We start from the raw sequence: 21,402 nt of genomic DNA, 5'->3' as shown, positions 1-21,402 counted from the left end.
TTCCTGCTGTTCCTGCTGCAGGTTCCGATAAACCAATTTCCCGAGGACATTTTTCTGGATGTCGGTTAGTGGTGGTAGTAGTAGTAGTAATAGTAGTAGTAGTAGTAGTGACGGTAGTTGGTGGCGGCGCATTCCCTGGTGAATGCCCTCCTCCTCCGGGCTTTGGCTGGGACCGCCGGGCGAAGCTCCCCTCGGGAGCGCTCCCTTCTCTCTCTCTCTCTCTTCCGCCTGTTTCGCGACCCCCTCCACTCACCGGGAGAGTGCTGGGTGCGCGCGAAACGGGTGGTAAGAGGGACATGGGGCTGCACGGAAGAGAGAGTGAATGACTGGGAGAACGCGCGGGGAGATCGATATTCGAAAGGCCCCCCCCGAATTCCCCCTCCCCCCTTTTTCCCACCCTCCAAACCCCGGCCGGCGGCCCCGTCTGACGCTGGCACCCCTCGGTCTATCCTCCCAGTGGCGTAGGAAGGGGGCGCGCCCGGGGTGGAATGGGCGCGCCGGTTTCCCCAGGACACTCGGAAGCACAAAGAGGACAAGCGCGCCCGTAAATTATCCGCCACGCCGTCCTCTTACGGAATTTATGCGACCTCCTCTGGAAGGTGTCTAGACTCCTTTGGCGATTAAGACCCGCGGGGTGTGGGCGCGACCAGCGCCAATCGATCGCTGGCGATCGACGAGTTTTATGAGTCGACGGGTATACCGGCGACACGACGGTATCTGTCAATACAGACGTCACGATTGTAACGTATAGCGATAACTCTTGACAAATTATTTCTCGAGATTATAATTGTAGCAAAATATGTTGAGAGAGATTGAAACGTACGAGAATAAGCAATCTTTTTTGCTCGCAATCGGCTCGTTATATGTTTCCAATTGACGTATATAAATATGTCGAGATTTTTTTACATGGATCTTTCTTTTAATATATGCATAAGTACGCAAATTGTAAAATGAATAATTAATTATTTAATGTAATATAGAATGTAGCGTGCACGCACGAAAGAGTAGTTGCATCAAATGTTAAATTCATCGCCAGATTTTTTGCATCATTTAAAAACGCATGTGCATAAAATATATGTATAATAATAAATTATTATTTTATAATAATATAAATTAAAACAACAGGTAATCTCTCTTTTTTAAAATGTGGAATATTGTATATATTAGATCATTATTATAATAATATAAATTAACAACACGTAATCTTTTGAAATGTATTATAATATCTTTCTCTTTCATTATAAAATTGAAGTTTTTATCTTTTATTAAGAGACTCTCCTTTCCTGGATTATTTTTTACCGTGTTTATTATATCTCTGTATTTTTTTACCATGTCATAAGATACGTTTAGCCGAGAGTTTTACAAGAATTACCTATTTCAGATACGTTGGTAATCAGTATTCAGTTTCCTACGCCATTGGGACGCACTTCGACTGACCCTTATATGCATACGTGCTATTTACCATTAGATTACACCCCTTGTCTCCCTTGTTCCTTTCTGCCTCTCCCCTGTGACTCTCTTTCTTTCTCCCTTTCTCTTTGTTCCGCCGTGGCGACTTCTTTGCTCCACGCACCGTTCGTCTATCTTTCGTATTTTGTAATATCAAAATGTACATAAAATATGACGCAGACGAAACCAATTAGTATATATCATCCGATATTTATCGATTCTCGTTTCTACCAATGACATGACTCATTAAAAAATCGTTTACCACAAGGTTAGCGTTAACGAACGTCGCGAGTAACAGTATAAAAGCAAATAAGCCTACGCATCTAAAAAATCGATTGGTAGGCTTTATATATTAACACTATTGTTCACGGTTGCTGATCGCAGATGAGATTGCTGTCGCGAGATAAGCGCGTTCGTCATTCACGTCATTTGATTTTTTAATACACACACACGCACTTTGTGCATTTATACTGAATTCAAATCACATATTTGATATCAACTCGATAACGCGTAAAGTTTTAACATAAATGGAATGGAAACAGATTTAATCATATGTTTGATTACAACAGATTTACCATAATCTGTTAATTATTAATATTATTATAATTTTATAATATTTATAATTATATTTTATACTATTATAATTATTACATTAAATTATTTCATAATTTTATGAAGATACGCCTTGTATTTGCTTACAATCAAATTGTATTTTTTGTGTGATTCTTTTAGACATATTCTATATAATTATTTTTCCATATTAATTTTTTATAGTTAATGAAATAAAAATAGAAAAGATTCTACATCTTTCTCTCGCAGTATTTCATACAAAATTTCTCGTGATCGAATCGAGAGCTTTGCATCAATAAAGTCACCATAAACGATAAGGCTTTGAGAAGCGCAGTTTCATTTGATCAAACAGAATATGGGATTCTCGCATCGTATGATAAAATTTGGCCGCGTTCGCGTTACCGAAAAGCCATTTGCCGAGGGAACGAGCGAGCTTTTCCACCCTCTGACCGGCCGGCGCTTGCGCTATCCGGTCCTTCATCAATCCTCTCTCTCTTTCTCTCTGTCTTTCGTTATTAACCCCTCCATTTCACGAACCCCATTTGGCGCGTGCGTACTTCCGTCGACTACTATTCTCACCCCTGTCCGTCTCCCCGTGTCTTTCCCCTTTCTCTTTTGGCCCCACCATAATCGAGGCAATGTACAGTTGTTCAAAAGTTCATGTGCACTCGCGATATTAATCATGGCAACTTCCCGTGAAGATCAGACGTCGTAATGCACGCCGATCGATCGGGATTGGTCCGTGTGATGGATGCTGCAGCTGATATAAACTGCATTGCGTTTTAAAAGTTCATCTGCTTAACAATAAAACGAGTGCAATTTTTGCGCTCTTCTAGTTCACTCCATGTATATCTCCCCTTTTTAATCCACCACTGTCGATGGCAGCTTGAAAGTTGGTAGCTATTGTCTTAGAGACCCTTTTCTCCCTCTCTCTCTGTCTCTTTCTCTTAAGAGAGAGAGACAGAGAGAGAAAAAGATGATTGATGTTTCTCCCTTTTTCCTATCTCTTCTATCATTTTTTGTTTCTTTTTTAATTTAAAACTCTATTGTCTTCGTAAACTAATAATAAGATCTGTATACATTTTATCATCATTTTTCGATTTATTTGTTGTTAAGTTTTTTTTATATTTTTCTCGTTATTTCTTCTCGACCTTTTTCTATTCTTGCACTGAAGATGTTCGAGATCTGTGAAATATCCAAACGAGCGATACCCCATTTCTATCATATTTTCCTATAATTATCGATCGGTCCGTAAATAAACGCGACGGTGTTATTTGTATTATTTATATTTCTAAATTATTCATATATTCTCCCGATAATATACTCCTTCTTTCTCTCTTTTCCATACTCCTTCTTTCTCTTTTTTCCATCTAGCATATGAATGATATAAGATATTAATTCTCGTAGGACACGGCTCAGAGCTAACCGCATAGCGCTCAAGTATTTAAATTAAGACTCTTAATTCTGGAAAATATTATTAGGTACATCGACCCATAACGATGCCGAATTAAAGATTGTTTCCGAGAGGCATCGAAATGAACCGATCGATGGAACAGTTATCCTTCCCCGTATAACTGCACTTATTCGTGCAATGACCGACACGAAGAGGGGGGGAGAGTTATTTCCCGTAATTCCCGGGCCGATCATTTTAATCAATAGCTCTCTCCTCTCTTTTTCGACTCGTCAATTATTACGGGGATGTCGCGCGCGCATAATGACTGAAAAAAATCTCTCTATAGCTGCAGCGCGATGTTTGGAAATATGTGCATCGAGGTAACGCACACAGAATCAACCAGGCAACCCCCAACGATCGGTATGCGAAGGGTGCAGGCCGTCTATTACGTCTGCGCGAATTTCCACCCTTTTACCGTCATCACCGATTCCTCTGCGTCGCCATCCCCTGGCACTTCTTCCGTCTTCGCATCCGTCCCGATCTCTCCTCTTCTTTCTAACTGCTCACACACATCCCTCCCGGTGTTTCTCCTTCACCTTTTACTAACGGCGACGACGGCGTCTGCGTACATCGTCGCCAATCTCCCTTGGTCGAGCTTTTTCGCGATTTTTTCGCCCTGAGTCTATCCCCCCTTTCTCCCTCCTTCCATCGACGAGCCGAGACGGTGGGGGTGGCGGCGGGTGTCCAGAGGGTGCAGCCATCGGCATCGGAGGCCGGCCTCGTCAGTTTAGTTACCGCACCACATAAAGGCATTGCGTTGTAGACACCGTTATACCCGCAACATTCTTACTATTTGCTTGCATATCTCCTAATTTTTCTGACCCTTCAATTCGGCATAAAGAAAGAAAAAGAAGAAAACACTCGGTTCGGTATATCGTTCGTCGTCGTAATCAAAAGCACAGTCGTCGCCGTTGCTGTCATCGTCGCCGTCGTTATTGTTGTCCTCTAAACGTTCAGTTGTCCCCTACTGCTTTGTCCCGTTCACGTGTCTCGATCGAGCGACGTCACTGTTTGTCATCACCGGGTGACAGCGTCACGAGAAAAATCGCGCGAAGAGCAAGGCAAAGAGAAAAGATCTCGTGAACGTCGTGCGGGAAGATAAGTTTACCGGACGAAATCGGCTTATCGAAGATAAAGCAGAAAGGAGTGACTTCCGCGTTCTTCCAATCTTATAATTTCATTTTATCCTCGACCCTGTGTTCTCCGCCATCTCGTATTCCCGACTCGTCCTGCCGCAACGAGCACTTTTTGGTGTCCCGATCGTTCATCCATCTCGATCGACGATCTCTCTGATCGACGCGTCGCGATATCTCGAAGATTATTCGATCGTGAACGGAGAATCAAATGGGAATTGATTACGTTAGGGAGAGAGCGGTATCGTGAGCAACAAGATCGTCAGCTGGAAGATTCTTTAATCGGCAGAAGAGACATCGGCAAAGAGAGAAAAGAGAGCGAGAGAGAGAGAGAGACGAATAGGAGAACGTTTCGCTGGTCGGGGTGGGAGTGAAAGAGAGACACTGGGTGTGTTCGTCGCGCGCGAGATTTGTTTATTTCCTGTCGCGAGTTATATATCAAGTGCTCGCAATTATATCCGATCTATAATTTCGCGCGTTTTCGCGATATTCAATGTCGAAACTCTCGTTCGATGATCGGAAACTGGCTTCCAGATTGATCGTCGCGCGACCCTCGGTTCGGATGTTTCAAGTCTCGCGTCGTAATAGAGAAATTTGTTGAAAAAAATAAGAGAAAATTGTACAAAGATATTACACGCACACGCGTTTAAAATCGTGATCGAGATAAAAAGAGATAAATATCGAGAGAGGGACATAAATAGAGAGAAAATAAAAGTAATTAAATAAAACCCATCGTCGTTCCGTTCTGCGCCCAGATATCGGCATCCTCCAACCACTGATTTTCATCGTTAACCGGTATGTTCATTTGTTTCTTTACTTTCTTTGTTTCTGTAATTTTTCACAAATCTTTATCTCATTATCGTTATTATTATCTTGTTATATTATTGTTGTTATTATTGCCGTTATAATTATTGACTATTCATCAGCGGATTTGCGTACGTTTATCGTACACTGATCGGCTGTCGATCTTTACGTATACGTTCGTTCTCTGCACTGGAGATCCTCATGCGAGGAAACTTCCGGTACCACTTAGGTTGACCTTTCCAAAAATTCCTTGTGGTGCTCCCGTGATTCGCCTTCGCAATTTTTATTAATTACGTCTTTCCGAATTTTTTTATAAATATTGTAACACAAATATGAATAAAAAATATAAAGTAAAATCGCGGGAAATTTATGATATAAATATATTGCAGGCTGAATTAAAATGAAAATTGCATACTTGTTAGAAAAATATATTCCATAAGAATGACAAATATATAGATCGCGATTAAGACAAAATTATATATAATATATATTGTCATTACGATCATGATGTTCTTTCATAATTAATCACGATTAATACTTTTAGAATAAATTAGCCTTGTAATGATATTACAAATTTATAGAATAAATTATAACAGAAATTTATAGAAAATTATGATGTAAAAAATCACAATTTTTATTATTTTATCAAAATTATAATTCTTTGCGATCGAGAAGTGTTATTACAAGTGCTTAAAGCGTCATTCTTATACACGATATTTTATTATAATGCGAACCTTGCCGTGTGGAAAACAATTGCGTGATCTCATGCAAGGAGCGCGTTCGGAGATAAAAACTTATTAAACGCCGGGGCTCATTAACAAGGCAAAGTTGTTGCATTTAACGTCGATCAGCCGCCATAACCATCGCAAAACCATCGCGTCCAGCAGCTGACGCTTACCACGGCGTAATATTGTGTGTGCACCAGATCGTTCTCTCTCCCTCTGGGCGTGGCACCAGAAAGCGACTGTCGCGGGAGCACCACGTCGCAATACACACACACACACACACACACATACATACATATACACACACGCAAGTACACGCAACCCCAATACGCATAAACACATACGCATACAACTTCCTGCTTCTCTCTTTCTCGATCCAACCCCTTATCGATCCCGCAACGTACCCCGACCGAAAAACGACAAATTGAAATAGCTCAGTAGCGAGGACGTCGAGCTTTCGCGATGCATGATGAAGCGTCAAGCAGATCCGGAATGGAGCGGGGACCGGCACTGCGGGTCCTTGTCGAGGACAAGCAGGATGTCTCGAGAGGGACACTTCCGTCCGCGACGGCCTCGATTACAATGGTGCGTGAGCCAAAGAGGGGGAGAGTTAGACGATAAAAGCCGGTGAAGATGTGATATCGCTTGCTTTTTTTTTTTTACCAAGCTATTAGGTAATTAAACACGAACGCCATATTCGATTTCGATTTTTTAGGAGAACAAATCACATGATGAGATTTGTTCGTGCGAGATTCGAGTTTCAAATCTCATGTATGTGTAAATATATTGATAAGATATTTAATAATCAGTTTTTAAATATAATTTAATACTCTTGAGCTAAAAAAAATTGTGCAAAGGACAACGAGAATGAATGAAAAATATAAGAGAAACGTCACTCACGATTGATAACAAATTCGGCTTCGTTTTTCATGCCGTACGACGCGGAATTTTCGGACCAACGCCAAAATATCAAAGATTGGCCGCGATTTTGCAAAGGATGGCTAAAAGATGGTGGCGAGAATCACGAGAGACGGAGAAAGAGACGGAAATAGAAACGGAGAGCAAGGGAGAGAAAGAGAGAGAGAGAGACTAGGTCTGGTTGGGGAACCTCGTATTGATCGTTCCTGGGTCCATGTGATGCGCCTGCGTTTTACCACGGGGTAAAATCGTAGCGAGGGTAAACGAGAGACGAGTATGAGAGAGTGAGAGAGAGAAAGAGAGAGGAAAAGGGGGCGAGAAAGGGGATGACGGAGAGAGAAGAGCGTATATATATCGGGGTTCATATACCCCCAGGATAGCTGCAATGTTCCACCGTGCCACCGACCAATCAATGGAGCTTCTCCGCGCCTCTCTCTATCTCTCTCCGATGCTTCCCACGCATTGTATGTACAATATTGCCTTGCAGAAACGCGCACGTACGCATTCGTGATGTACGCGCATACATATGTAAGTGCGTGCGTATATATTTGATACGACATAGCATGTCGCGGGTGTACGACGACCACGTAATCGTGTGTTGCTCGAAACATGAAATATATAATGAATTTACGCAATCGCTCGCACAACTTGCTTGCTTTCCGATGAATTCGCATGGTTATTGAAAAATTAATTTATCACGTCTCATATATACTCAATTGATTATACGCTGAATTTAACAACGCTCCGAGAATTTTGAATTACGGACAAGTAAACAAAAAGAAAGGAATAATTTAGTCCTTGTCAAGTTATTTTTACGCAGGATATGATATATTAAGTTTAAACTTAATTGAAATTAAACTTAATTATCAGCAATTATCAAATTAAGTCGTCTATTATAAATGCCAAATCGTGTCCGTGACTAATCACATAAAGTTACTCCTGAATATATTGCGGTTTTAATTAAAGCATACACTTCATGCTTTACCGACGATTTCTTTCGCGCAAGAAAATGAGCGAGAAATTAACCAGATGTAATCTTGGCGTTGCACGATGTTGCATAAATTAATGAACCTTTGCTGAGAAAAAAATGCAAAAAAATTTTTCAATATTTCAGAGTGCAAAATTTTAATTTTAAAGTTAGAAACAGAGTTTAGACATTTAAATATATCACAAATGTCAAAACAATTTTATTCTCATTCTTTATTAAAATAATTTCATTTTATAAATATTTAAATGCTTTATATTTATTATGCAGAATTTGACTAGCGAAGTAAAAATGATGCAGAAAGTCAAAGCTAAAAAACTGCTTGTTCTCTTAACATGCTGTTATAGAACTTGTACGGTATCTAAATACTCTAAATACTTTCGCTAATAACCGATGTTAAAACTTCTTCGCTAGTTATATATTTATATAGTTGTTTACTTACACGCATCAAGTAAAAAAAAAAAAATTCTAATCTAATCGCAAGAATGTAGTAATTATTATTTTTTTTCTGCAAACTCAGCAGGCTACTCTTATTATGTATTTATATTTTTATAATCTTTCGATCGATATCAACGCGACTAAAATATCTTTACCGATCCATAATGTTTATCCTACAGTTTTCTTCGTGGAACTCGATGCTTGTAAATGTTAAAACAAATTATGCAAATAAAATATTTTTAGATCTTAAATATCAATTACATACAAATATTTATATTCTCGGAAAGATAATTACGTCTACAGAAATAGAAACTAAACTATCTTGTTATTAAATCAATAAACATTTTGCGTGATACTATATTCATGCGCGAGTGTGTTCTTGGTACTTTTAAATAACTTTGTTCTACCGATGTAAGGCCAAATCGATTTCGAGCCAGAGGTATCGACGGAATCTCGTTAAAGGTTCGATGACCCCAGAAAAAGTTGCCGGACGGAATTATTGTTCCCGAGGTATAGCCCCGTATAGAATTATACTCGTGCCCGCCGTGCCAGATCGATGATGCCGAGGGTCTACCCCCGAAAACGTAGCTTCGACAGCTGGATTGTGACTAAACTAAAGAGGGTGAGGTTTGCGTTTGTCGACAGGAATGATTCACGGGTCCGCCACGTGACTGGCGTATTTTTCGCATTTTTTAGTATCCCTTTGAACAATCCTAGTATTTATCTCATACTGATTTAATATTTGCTTGGCTATTTTATTATAACGTGTAGACTGCAATGTGAGTTTCTATATCAATAGCTAGTGAATTCAAATGAGCATCGCATGATCAGATCTTTTGCCTTTATTTTGAATATAAAAAGTACTATTAATCACATAAAAAATTTAATAGTCCAACATTTTTTCGATGTTTAACAATTATTAATAGCATAACTCGGGGTAAAAGATTGGATCTCTCCCTCTTTTTTAAGTTAGTTGGCCAGTTGAATGGTTTAAAAAGAGGCTTTTGATTTCGAGGGGAATTTGCATGCGCGTGCAATAATACGTGTACACGCGTAGCGTGCACGTACACATGTACGTTGCTTCTTTTCTGCATATGTCCGGCATCTGTTGGTAACCGTGCCCTAGTCTAAACTTTATCCCCTTTTGTTCTCCACCTTGACCAAACGTTATAGATTCTCCGGTGACGACGCTCAGCATTAGGTATGGTCATGGGCGCGATACGAGAGATTTCTTCCCATTCTCTTCCGTGATCGCGTTACAAAAATGCCCGATAAATTCGAAAAGATCTCATTGTCAGTCCATAATGTGGATTATCTTTGGGAATTCGTTAAGACGCGAGTGGAATGCTTATTCCACCGTTTTCAATCTCGTTGCTTTTCAACTCTTTTGCATATATATTTAGGATAAAATCATTCTCTATTTACACAATCGATCCTGCAATGTCGTGTCACGGGGCTATTCTCTAAAAGCATATATTCCGATTTTCGTGCCGATTCGCGTTCGTTGAGCTCCGCGCGGCAGGAATAAATTTGCGAAAACATTAACGCACACACATATCGTTTATTGGCACGGCCGCCAAGTCTTACTCGGTCCGTTTCGTCAGAGCCAGTATAATTTTGGGCTGTAATCGTTTGGAGACCGACCGGCTCGATCTAAGGTCAGGGATGCAGCTACTTCGATTCGTTTCCCGTGATTACACGCTTTCGCACGCGAGCGAGACGAATGGTACTCTCGCAAAACATGGAGTGCCGATCAAATTTTATTTTTATCCGGATGCACAGCCACAATGTCGCGAAGTTCGCAGCGACGTAGTTACAATTAATGGATCCCTGTACGATGTTCGTGAACAAGAAAAAAATCCCATTATTTTTATTAATAATTATTCTTTCAAACAAATTTATATGTAAAGAGATAATTTATTAATATAAGTTTGCGGTTAAAAAGGTATTATCAATTGAGAGGATTTTTCTTTTTAACATACATATTTTCTGATATGTATCTAGGATAATTTTTTTCTGATATGATATCGTGTAAAAGTTGTGCGGTTTTCTGCGAACTTGTGTGATCAAGTACGAACGGTGTGAAAGACGAGAGGGAGACCCTTATCTCGATGCGATACCGTAGTACGTCGGGGGGTCAAAAACCCTGAAGGGCCGGTAAGAGAAAGCGCAGTTGGGGTTTGAAGTGTACACCTTTCTTTCGTGCAGAACTGGGTTGATGAAACTGGATCGAAAAGATTTGCAATTAAACGCAGACTTTGCACGTTAAAGAAGTTTTCAGTTTCCATTTGCATATACATATGTAATGCCCGGATATATCTCCAGTTTTATACATATGTATATATATATATATGTATTTTATCTTTCTATTGAGAATTTCAGTGTGTATTTTATGACGTTTTACACATTATACATTCCTTGCCTTAATAAAGGTATACATAATAAAAAGAATTTTTTATATCTTTCTGATGCGCACAGTATTTATTATTAAGTTTGTTTCAACATGATTCGCAATCGATCTGTCAAAATCGCGTGAAATAATAATAATAATAAATCACATATGCAAATAAACAAGACATGATTCTCGTAAATACTTTGATAATTCGCATAGCATCGTTATCAGAAATATATGTGGATGCTCGCAAGGTTCATGCGAGTTCGAGTAAATCGGTAAGTCGAAAGGATTCGAAAATATTTTGGATATTTGCGTGTATTTCGAAGTCATTAATATACAGGGTGCGGCATTTATAGTGACGCGGGCATATTTTTCGGAAACGAAGTGAGATATCAAAAAATGTTTCAGACAAAAGTTGCATGGTTTCGAGGGGGCCACATGATAAAAATATGGATTTGACCTTAAGTGGTCTTTTCAAGGTGAGATCAATGTGGTCGATGTTTTCTTAAATAAAAATTCGTTTCCGAAAAATATGCCCGCGTCACTATAAATGCCGCACCCTGTATATGCACTTCGATTAGCAACCCCGCGTCTCGTGCTTGCAGGGGAGAATCACGGGCGAAAAAGGGTTCAATCGTAATATACGCTCTCGCGGCTCGCGCGGCGTCGCATCTGTGGGCGCAGTAGACTCGGCGCGAGCCGAGTCGAGCCGAGTCCCCCCCCCCTATTATCTCGTCGCGTCAGGTCTCTACGCCACCGAAAGCGGCCACCGTCGCCGTCGATGTCGATACGCGACCGTCGCCCGTCACGAAGTGCATCGAGGACGGTCAGGCGGTGTGCATAAATGCCGGTTTACGAGGGTTCGCGGCGTACTTTTCTTTCATTGATTTCCCCTTCTGTTCCGGGCGGTGGTGCGAGAGCAGTAGCGTGATAACAGTGCACACATTGACGGTGGTGGGAACGATAAAACGAAGAGAGGAGCCGGAGGCTCGCGTAAGGGCTGACCGCTCGCACGGTGCGTGGTTTCGCGTGTGACAAGGAGAGGAAGAAGTGTGACAGGCAACGCCAATAGAGAAAGAGGGAGAACAGAAGACACTAACAGGTATCAAAGGAAAAATGATCCGCGAGAAGTTAGCGTTTAGCAGGTAGACGGACGATGCGAGAACGACCCCTGGGGAATGCATCGATTATTGCAAAGAGAGAGAGAGAGAGAGAGAGAGAGAGGTTTAGTCGATTCGTCAAAAGACGCAGGAAGAGATAAATACACTTGTCGCCTCCATCGTCGCTCGCATTCTCGAGATCGGCGTCGCGAAAGCACGTGTCATCGTCTAGTTTTCTTCTCAACCCCTCATTTATACCTATCTACCTACGTACGTGCGTGCGTTCGTTCGTACATGGTACTCTCCGCGCTGATATACCCCTCTCGCGTCTCCCTTCGACGCGACTCTCAAACTCGCCGTCTGCGTTTACGCGCGCGCTTACGTACTTGCGTATACACGAGCCGAGCCGCTTTTTCGCGCGCGGGAGGGGTCACCCTCTGAAACGCGCAGGGGCGACGATGCGACGGCAGGAAGGGGGTTCTCATAGAGCAACGGGGACCTTAAGGCGAGAGAGAGAGAGAGAGAGAGAGAGAGAGAGAAAGCAAGCGCGAGGCACAGGGACCGACGAGGAGCCGCGCTCGTATTGATCGGCCCCGGCCACGCGATTTTCACGATCCGTCGCCATGGCCACCTGGTCACCGGCCGAAGATCGTATCTCGCGACGTACGTGCTAATCGAACTTTAACCCGCGAGGTCGCCCGTCGACTAGGCTTAGGCGCAATGTCCGTCCTTGTCGGGCCGTCACGATTATGACATTCTCGGTAAAGTTTTTTTTTTTTTTTCCTTCGACCCTTGAAGAGAGGAGCCCTCGCGAAAGGCACCTTTTCCTCGCAAATCGAATATTCGGTGGTTCGCCGCATTATGCTTGGTTTCCTTGAAAACGGATCCTAATCGGATCGCGTATAATTGATAATTATATCATTGTTGTATTTGAATTATTATAATTGTCGAATAATTCGAATTAATAATGATATTTGAACGAGAAGTTATTTTTGGATGTAAAATCGAAATCGAGGGCGGTTATAAAATTCTTATGAATAATTGGATGTTGCTATCTCTTGCCATGCGATAGGGACATTGCTAAATTGAAATAACAAGGTAGCATTTACCAGAATAAAACGGTATTTCCGTTGTATCGATTTCGCCAGATCGATAGTCCCGGGCTGTTTCGAAATAACTCACCATCCAGTTTCCCTTCGTACTTCAATTTACGACCCGCAAAAATTTTATTTATAATTACGTGATTTTTAAATGTGATGTCTTATACTTGTGAAATATCTGACAATATATCAATATATGTCTAATCAATCACACACACGCACACGTGTGTGTATAATTTTAAATTTTGCTAACTAAACTGTGTGTGAAAGAAATTTAGAGATATCGAAGCATATAAATATAACACACGCAACAGTTTCAAACTGCTGAACTTTTAAACTACTTTGAATTATATATCAATAAATTATCATAACGAAGATTTGATTAAAAAAGTTCTATAAAATTGTTTTATTATTCAAACTACTTTAGTTCATGAAAATATATTTTCCGTTTAGAATTCTTGATCTCTCTTGTTGGAAAGTCATTTCATAGGGTGCGTATATCTCCGGCGTCGTATTCGAAGTTTTACGACTGCCCACCTTTCCCCTTCTCCCCTTTCGGCGCGTGCACGCGTGTGTAGCCGCGTCCATTGTCATCCGATAATGATAGCGGAGATATGTCTAAAAGTTGCATCGGTGTCGCGCGGTACTTTCCCGACCCGCGACAATATAGTCGGCCAACTCGGCGGCTCTCTTATGCCTTCGGTATTGTCGGATCCGAAAATATATCGCGATGGCGAACGTGCCGAGCGCGGATCGATACCGAGGAAGATGCCGGCTTACGATAAGCGCACCGCGACTTTTCTGCCTTTGCGAGCGGCGCTTTTATCGCCTGCGTTCGTAAACAAAGGGGACGTGAGCGAGAGAGAGAGAGAGAGGGAATAATCGGCGCGCTGTTTCTATTCGGCGAATACGAGATACTAATTCCTTCGTAAAGTCATTCCTGTAACGTACAAAAAATAAGCAACCTTCAACCTTCTCTCATCTGTAATTTTATCAATTTTATATCATTCAAATTTATCGGAAGATACGAAGTAAAGTCTAACAATTTATCAATCTTTCTCGTATCTTCGTACAACGAACGTTGAAATAATTTGAGATTATTTATCAATGGTTCATGCTTGAAAACTGAATTGTATTATTTCTTTTGCCATATTGTGTTTGCAAAGTCGTCGCGTCTGAATTTACAATGATCGAATCTCGAATATTATATCAATTTTTTCAGTTAGATTCTTTCACAATATTTGCGATTGTAAATCAATTTTTTTTTTTTTTAATAATGTAAATCTCTTGTATTTATACAATTTCTGTACATTTTTTTATCCAAATAAAATTCAGAAGCATTTCCTCAATAAAAATTTATTATAAAAATAAAAAAGAAATATATATAGGCTCACTTCTTTTTTCAGTTACATTCTTTTACCACAATATTTGCGACTGTAAATCAATTTTTTTTAATAATGTAAATCTCTTGTTTTTATAGAAAATTTCCGTACTTTTTCTTATCCAAATAAAATTGAGAAGCATTCTTTCAATAAAAATTTATTATAAAATAAAAAAGAAATATATATAAGCTTACTTTTTTTGAAAAATCTAAGTGAAAAGATGTTTTAATCAATATTGAATTGTTTATTGATTATTAACTGCATATATTTATTAAAATACATATATACAAATTTTTGATATATATTCGTTTAATTATTCTATATTGAGATACATATAATCTTTTTAGTTGAGACTTGCATGCAAATTAATAAGACATCAAACCGCTGACCGTCACTGCGTTCAATGCGTCACACGAGGGAAGCATGACATATCACTGTCCCATGCACACAATCGTATTTCCATGTATGATAACGCATATTCAGTTCGTTTTGGAAATTCGAGGGCCGGTCACTCTCCGCACGCGCATAATAAAAGCTATCTGTTACCTCACGACATTGCGGACAAGTCGTTTTGGGGTGGCTACTACCACGAGTCACAGAGAGCTAATCGCAAAGAGAGGGAGGCTTTAAGGACAGCTGATCGTTACGCAGGAAGGAAAAGGGGAGAGGAGAATAGAGAGACGCGTGTAGAGAAGGGAACGTAAAAAAAGAAGGAGCGGGTGAATTAAAATATACGTCGGTGGCTCGTGCCGACTGATAAATGTGTCGCCGTAGCTCTGTGTGTGCATGTATACTCGCCTTAACCATGAACACCATAGCGTTACCCTACAGTAGTCACCACAGTAATTCCCCTTCCTCGCTCTGCTTCTGTCTATCTCTCTCTTTTTCGCTCTAATTTTTCCCTTTGCCCTCTGTTGTGTGCGCGTGTACCGGGTGTACCGCTTGAAAGAGCTGTCCAGATCGTCCGATCTTGGATTTAAATCAATAATTTTTTTTTATTGAAAACTTGACCTGAAATTATTTGTTGTTATTTTTCGCGTAATTTTCGTGTTCGCGAATTTTATCAAGCCTGTGTATCTAGTTGGCAAATTAATTAAAATTAAGAATTAGATTTTTCCAGATACGTAATAACGTGCTCGAGTCTTGTTAAAGATATTTGTCTCGACATTTTTATGTTAATATAATTTCGTTGCGAAGTCGCATTCTAGCGACGCGATTTTAATTATAGATATAATTCGGAATTAATTGTTTCTAGATGGTAATAAGGTTCTGGATGGCCGACTGCCACTCGAATTCATAATTCACTCAGAAATGCAGCGGGTGGTGCAGGAAATATTTCCTGCTTTTATTTTACGTGCCGGTGAACGAAGGGTTGTAGTTAAAAAAAAATTAATGATTCTGCCATTCGTTACCGCATTAATTAGATTATTAGTTAAGTTTCTAATCAAACTTTTGTTACAAAAGATATTCAGGAAAGATATTCTTTTATAACAATCTGCTCTGGACACCATGTACGTAGGTTTCTATAGCACTCTGTGTGCTTCGTAGTTTGGACAAGGGTCTCCGGCCCTTTAAATGACAACGGGGGTCGTCGGCCCCTTTAAATTACCCGAGTTCGTATCGGACGTTACCCCAAAAGTTCTCCCAACCGTCGCTCTTGTTCCTTTTATACTCGTGTGTTTGAAAAGTCATCACTCAGATTTACACTATCGAATCTCGAGTATTATAAATTTTTTAAATTTTTTCTTCACAATATTTGCGGCTTTAAAACGGCGGATTTTTCCAGTTATTAATAAAGTAAAACTTTTATTCATACAATTTTCATGCGTTCTTTATTGAATAATATTAAAAGCATTCTATCAATCAATTTATTAATTATAAAAATAAAAAAAATAAATACAGGCTCGCTTTTTTAGAAAAATCTATATAAAAATATTTAAATCAATCATCGACGAGATTGACGTTTATTGATTACAGTATAATTTATTTTCATGTATGTTAATTATTACACAATACATATATGAGAAAAACTTGTTTGATAGTTTGTTGTTTTATTATAATTGTAATGTCAAAGTTAAGAGAATTGCGTCAGTTTTTACTCTCGACTGCTATCAACCGCAGGCTGTACTTTATACAATAAAGGCACTGGTTCTTGTGTCGAGTTCACGCGAATAGATTATACAAAAACTCGAGGCCACTTGAGCTTTCAAATGTCAAAGAACGTCTTGTGCATCATTGTTTTCATGTTATGTGTTTTTACGTCCTTCGATATTTCGTGTTTACACATCGGTGCTATATAGTTTCTTCCACATTCGTTTAGCGATAAACTCGCCGTTTCGATGTTTTGAAAGTGAAATTTCCTAGAACTTTTTTTAATGCCTTAGTATAAAATATGCAGACCCAACGATATTATAATTATCCAAGAAATTCACAATATATTTCATATTTATTGATGGAAATATACATTTCAACATACAAATATGTGTGTGTGTGTGTGTGTGTATGTATGATATGTGAGCTGTTAATATTATTATTATATAATTACGATGACGATTATTTATCTAGATTGCGAGTCCAATGTTAATGTATGTGTTTTACTTGCAGATTTCGTACATAGTTAGAGACGATTCGTTAGAGGATTGCAATGATGGCGAACGGAATGGACACAGTCGTACAACAAAACGGAGGATCTACCCTCGGACAGACCTCGCAGGAGGAGTCGAAGACGAATCTCATAGTAAATTATTTGCCGCAGAGCATGACTCAGGATGAGATTCGTTCTCTATTCTCCAGTATAGGCGAAGTCGAGAGCTGCAAGCTAATCCGTGATAAGCTTAGCGGTAAGAGATCAGCATTCTCTTATTATATCCCGTCTTTTCGCGTTAAGTGTTTAGACTCGAGTCGGCAAACACATTAAACATACCGTCTATTTTAAGGATGATGTAAATTTAATTTTGAAATGTTGCGAGTTCTGATCAAATGTACGGCGATGTATCGATATTAGCATAATTTTGGAAACTGAATTTGCATCATTCTCAAAATCGGCGGTTCTTTTATTGTGCTTTTTTAAACTAAAAAACTATTTGTTACATTTTATTCGTATAATCGAGTTTGATTAAGCCGACTTAAAGTCAGTGGTAAAAGGATATCGCAAAATATTGTCGCGTAAAAAAACAATTTTATTAGAAAACTCGACGACTAATATTTTTAGTTTATAACTTCGAGGAATGATTCTCTTCCTCTATAAGATATCTTTCTGTCCTCGAGTACTATGCATTTAAATTAAATCATTTTACTTATTAAATGCTATCCCATAAATTTTTGATTACGGTATTTTGCGCAGCCTATTCGTATTGATCCGTCATATCGGGTATGCATATCTTAGCATAATTCGGATCCGTACGTGCATGCCGGGTATATTCCGTGCAGTGGCAACGACGAGCACGTGTATAGACGTTGCGACGTTATTTCGAGCCGCCGCGAAGAGAGCGGGGGCGGCGTTTGGTTTGAAGTTTTGCCGCTTTATGCTCGACCTCGCCATCACGGAATCGCAGTACCGTGCTACGTCGTTTGTTGCCTCGCGCTAAACGCGTCGTTCAATCACATTCGAGACAATTCTTTCCTCATTTCGCTGAGAAAACCGTAATTATATCTTTATACTTTTCGTTATTTATTCTCGTCGAGAACGCATTTGAGAACAATATCATTGTAATGAGCAAAATTTACATTTAAATATAGAAGAGAGATTTTTCTCAGATTTGCTATTTTAATCGAATAGAATGCAAGCAATGTGATAAATTGAATTTTTAAAGTTAACTAAAATTAACTTTTCGGAGCATTGTAGCATTAAGGCATTGGAGAAGGATGAGAAAAATTGATATTATTCTCCCCTTACAAAATAAAGCCAAAAAATAATTCACTTGTGTATCCTCGCAGTGTGCGTCAGGCATTTCGCCAACTACTCGGTGATATATTTGCCACCACGCCATTCATAAAATTAATTCCGGCACGTATCGAGGAAATTACAGTCGGTATTACGCGTTCAACTATTTCTTCAATACGATTCTATTTCAGCTAATAGATAGACGCGCGGATACGAACGAGCGATACTTTGAAATCCGTTGGCAACGTCGAGAGAAACGTTTAACCGCATTAAAAGCTATCGAGACATATTGTCGGCGATGAAATGTTTCCGTCGTTTCTTTGTCGCGAAATGTATACGAAATTTATCGAGCCACATGTCTCTGTTTGCAGGTCAGAGTTTGGGTTACGGTTTCGTCAACTATCACCGGCCTGAAGATGCCGAAAAGGCTATAAACACGCTCAATGGTCTTCGTTTACAGAACAAAACCATCAAGGTGAGTGGAGTCTTTAATGTTTAATGCAATCCTACGTCTTTTATTTATCCCTCGTGTAATCCTCGTAATAATGCACAAGAAGTTTCTCATCATAATTCTTCAAAGATTAAAATCATAATTATTTCTTAATTTGCAATACACAAAAGAAAGATATAAATATAGAGATCTCTTAATGGAATTTCAAGTTCGCTATTAATTTTATCGGTATATTCGAAATCAATAGTCTATTTTTTTTATAGTCGACTGGTTTGTAAAGCGATCTGTCCGATTTCTAGAATGCTAAATGCATCTACGCGAGAGTGTAAGGCGGCAATGCAGCAATATAAATAGGTTGGCCTGGATTCGGTTTTATCGCGCGCGAACAAGAATAAAGAGATGATTATCGCGCAGGCACATTTTTTTGTTCTTACTCTAAGTAAGATTCAAATTATTTTAGTGACATTTATCTCTTATCAGTCGATTAATACGCTATTAATATTTATCGGAGCTATAAAGAGATTATATTTCGGGATGCATTTGTTTCTTTTTTAGGTATCGTACGCGAGACCGAGCAGCGAGGCGATCAAAGGCGCGAATTTGTACGTCAGCGGCTTGCCGAAGAATATGGCGCAGCAGGATCTGGAGAATCTTTTCAGTCCTTACGGCAGAATTATCACGTCGCGAATACTGTGCGACAACATCACCGGTAAGTCCCATGCAAATCGGTCTGCCGATTTTTTTCGCGAGAGCTTTTCATAGTGAATTTCTTTTACGAATCGATTGATCGCTTGTCAATTTTTTCGACGACGCGAAATAAATTATATAACAAAAATTCGACAGATCGTCGTACATAATTATCATTTAAAATATTTCTGTGATTTGTCTGAATTCTCTTGTACCAGATTTTTTCCATCGAATTGACTTAAATTCGACTTCTCTCACTTGTTTCTATTCGCGCTGAGGCACAAATTCTCGCACAAGAGTAAAATCGATGTATCTATAATTTAAGACAGCGACAAAATTGAAAAAAAAAAAAATATATTATACATCGATGATTTTAAATAAAACTATGATGTGTCCAGATCACAGGTGTGTAGGCCATGGGGTTAGAATTATTTAGGGTGGGTCGGTGCGCCATAAACGATAATGACAACGAAAGTGCGAGTAAATAATTCGATGAAATGTGTGTTATAGCGATACGATAAAAATATTCCAAGAACAAGCGAATGAAACCGTAATCGTATCAGTTTTACTTCATTATGTTTTCTTTCGCCTGTACACACACTTTTTCTCACGTTTCCTTATTCGAAGAGCACAAACCAACAATTTCACGCGAGTACAGCTTCGCATATATGTACACGCAACTTCGTTCTCGATGGGAGGTATATCTACCGATGAATACCGAATCAAGTGTCCCTCCCCGTCGTCTTTCGCTTTTAGTTGATCCTTCCCGAGCTGGATATTTCATTTACGTTTTTTTAGTTTATTTGTGACAAACGCCCCTCTCTGGCCAGTCCAGATTGCACGAACAAAGCCTCATGGCCACCACCTCGATCTTAATTTCGCGCTTCCTTATCATGCTCACTTTTCACCCTCTTCCATCCTCACGTTCCGACACGTTCTCATTTTACCTGCGTCGATCGTTCTCACGCATTATCATTATTACTTCGTTATCCGGACCACCAGGCTTACTCCATCATCTCCAAGACTTATGTTAAATGAACATCGCTTTCGTTTCCCTCCCGCAAAAAGTGAACATGCGCGATACATCAAATTTTTCCCTCTTTGACACTCATGCTTTTTATATGATTAAGGAGATGAAAAATAGCGTAATTTACACGCAGTCCGCTCGCCCCTTATTCGCTCCATGTTTATTTTATTTAAAGCGATATCGCGTTTTCTTTATTAAAGGCATGAAAGCGAACATTAGTTGCGAAAGCAACATAAACCGATCTAGCAACGATAAACAAAGCGTTACATAATATAGTCAAAGTAGAATAACAGAGATCTGTTTATTAATACTTTTCGTAGAGTTTCTTATATTTGTTTATTAAACCTTTTTAATTTTGCGACATATTAGTTTTATATTTTTTATATTATCCATATATATATATATATATGTAGAAGAAAAAAACATTTGTGATATTTCTTATCGATTTATCAAATGTGTAAATTGTTCAGATTAATTTATCGAAGTTCTTGCATCTCACACATTATTGGAAATAAATTATGCACTATTTGGTTTATTAAAAAGTTTCGCAATAATTAAATGTTTTAGTTCAAGTTGTGGATGTTGCTTTTTTTCTTAAATTTGAACGCGATTATTGTTGCTCTTATTTTGCTTCTGTTGCGTCTCTTTTGTTAATCTCTTCACCTCGTCTTATCGCGAACACGTTTTATCCCCCAAACCGTCGACGAATCAGGGGCGAGCGAATCGCGTGTAGTGCTGCCAGTTGAATTTTAACGAGATATGATTTTTTCCGTTTCTTTTTAGTACGACAGTTTGTGACCGGCGGCGGAGACAATTTGCCCGGTACGTAATTCACAAATCTCTTTTTTCTTTTCCCTCATTACGTCCTTCTAGCTGAAATGACAAGCAGCCGTTTCTTCCGA

At 39.3% G+C, this 21,402-nt stretch overlaps 1 protein-coding gene across 8 annotated transcripts in view; it reads left to right on the top strand.

Moving 5' to 3' along the window:
* The window catches only part of LOC115242692 (ELAV-like protein 2), a 47,181-nt gene that overhangs the window by 17,517 nt on the left and 8,262 nt on the right, over positions 1 to 21,402 (top strand). For 3 of the 8 annotated variants that reach the window (XM_029819200.1, XM_029819198.1, XM_029819193.1), the window contains exons 1-5: positions 11,613 to 11,972; positions 17,057 to 17,292; positions 18,707 to 18,810; positions 19,342 to 19,495; positions 21,284 to 21,322. In XM_029819200.1, the coding sequence (XP_029675060.1) occupies positions 17,097 to 17,292; positions 18,707 to 18,810; positions 19,342 to 19,495; positions 21,284 to 21,322 (493 nt within the window). In that variant the 5' untranslated portion in view covers positions 11,613 to 11,972; positions 17,057 to 17,096. Of the gene's footprint in view, positions 1 to 4,151; positions 5,401 to 11,612; positions 11,973 to 17,056; positions 17,293 to 18,706; positions 18,811 to 19,341; positions 19,496 to 21,283; positions 21,323 to 21,402 lie in introns of those variants that run through there. The other 5 variants (XM_029819196.1, XM_029819195.1, XM_029819201.1 and 2 more) reach the window with 3 other exon arrangements.

The sequence above is a fragment of the Formica exsecta genome, unplaced genomic scaffold, assembly GCF_003651465.1.
Source record: "Formica exsecta isolate Colony F162 unplaced genomic scaffold, ASM365146v1 scaffold614, whole genome shotgun sequence".
NCBI classification, from domain to species: domain Eukaryota; kingdom Metazoa; phylum Arthropoda; class Insecta; order Hymenoptera; family Formicidae; genus Formica; species Formica exsecta.
Note: the sequence above shows the minus strand (reverse complement) of the source record. Positions and strands in the feature narration are given on the sequence as shown.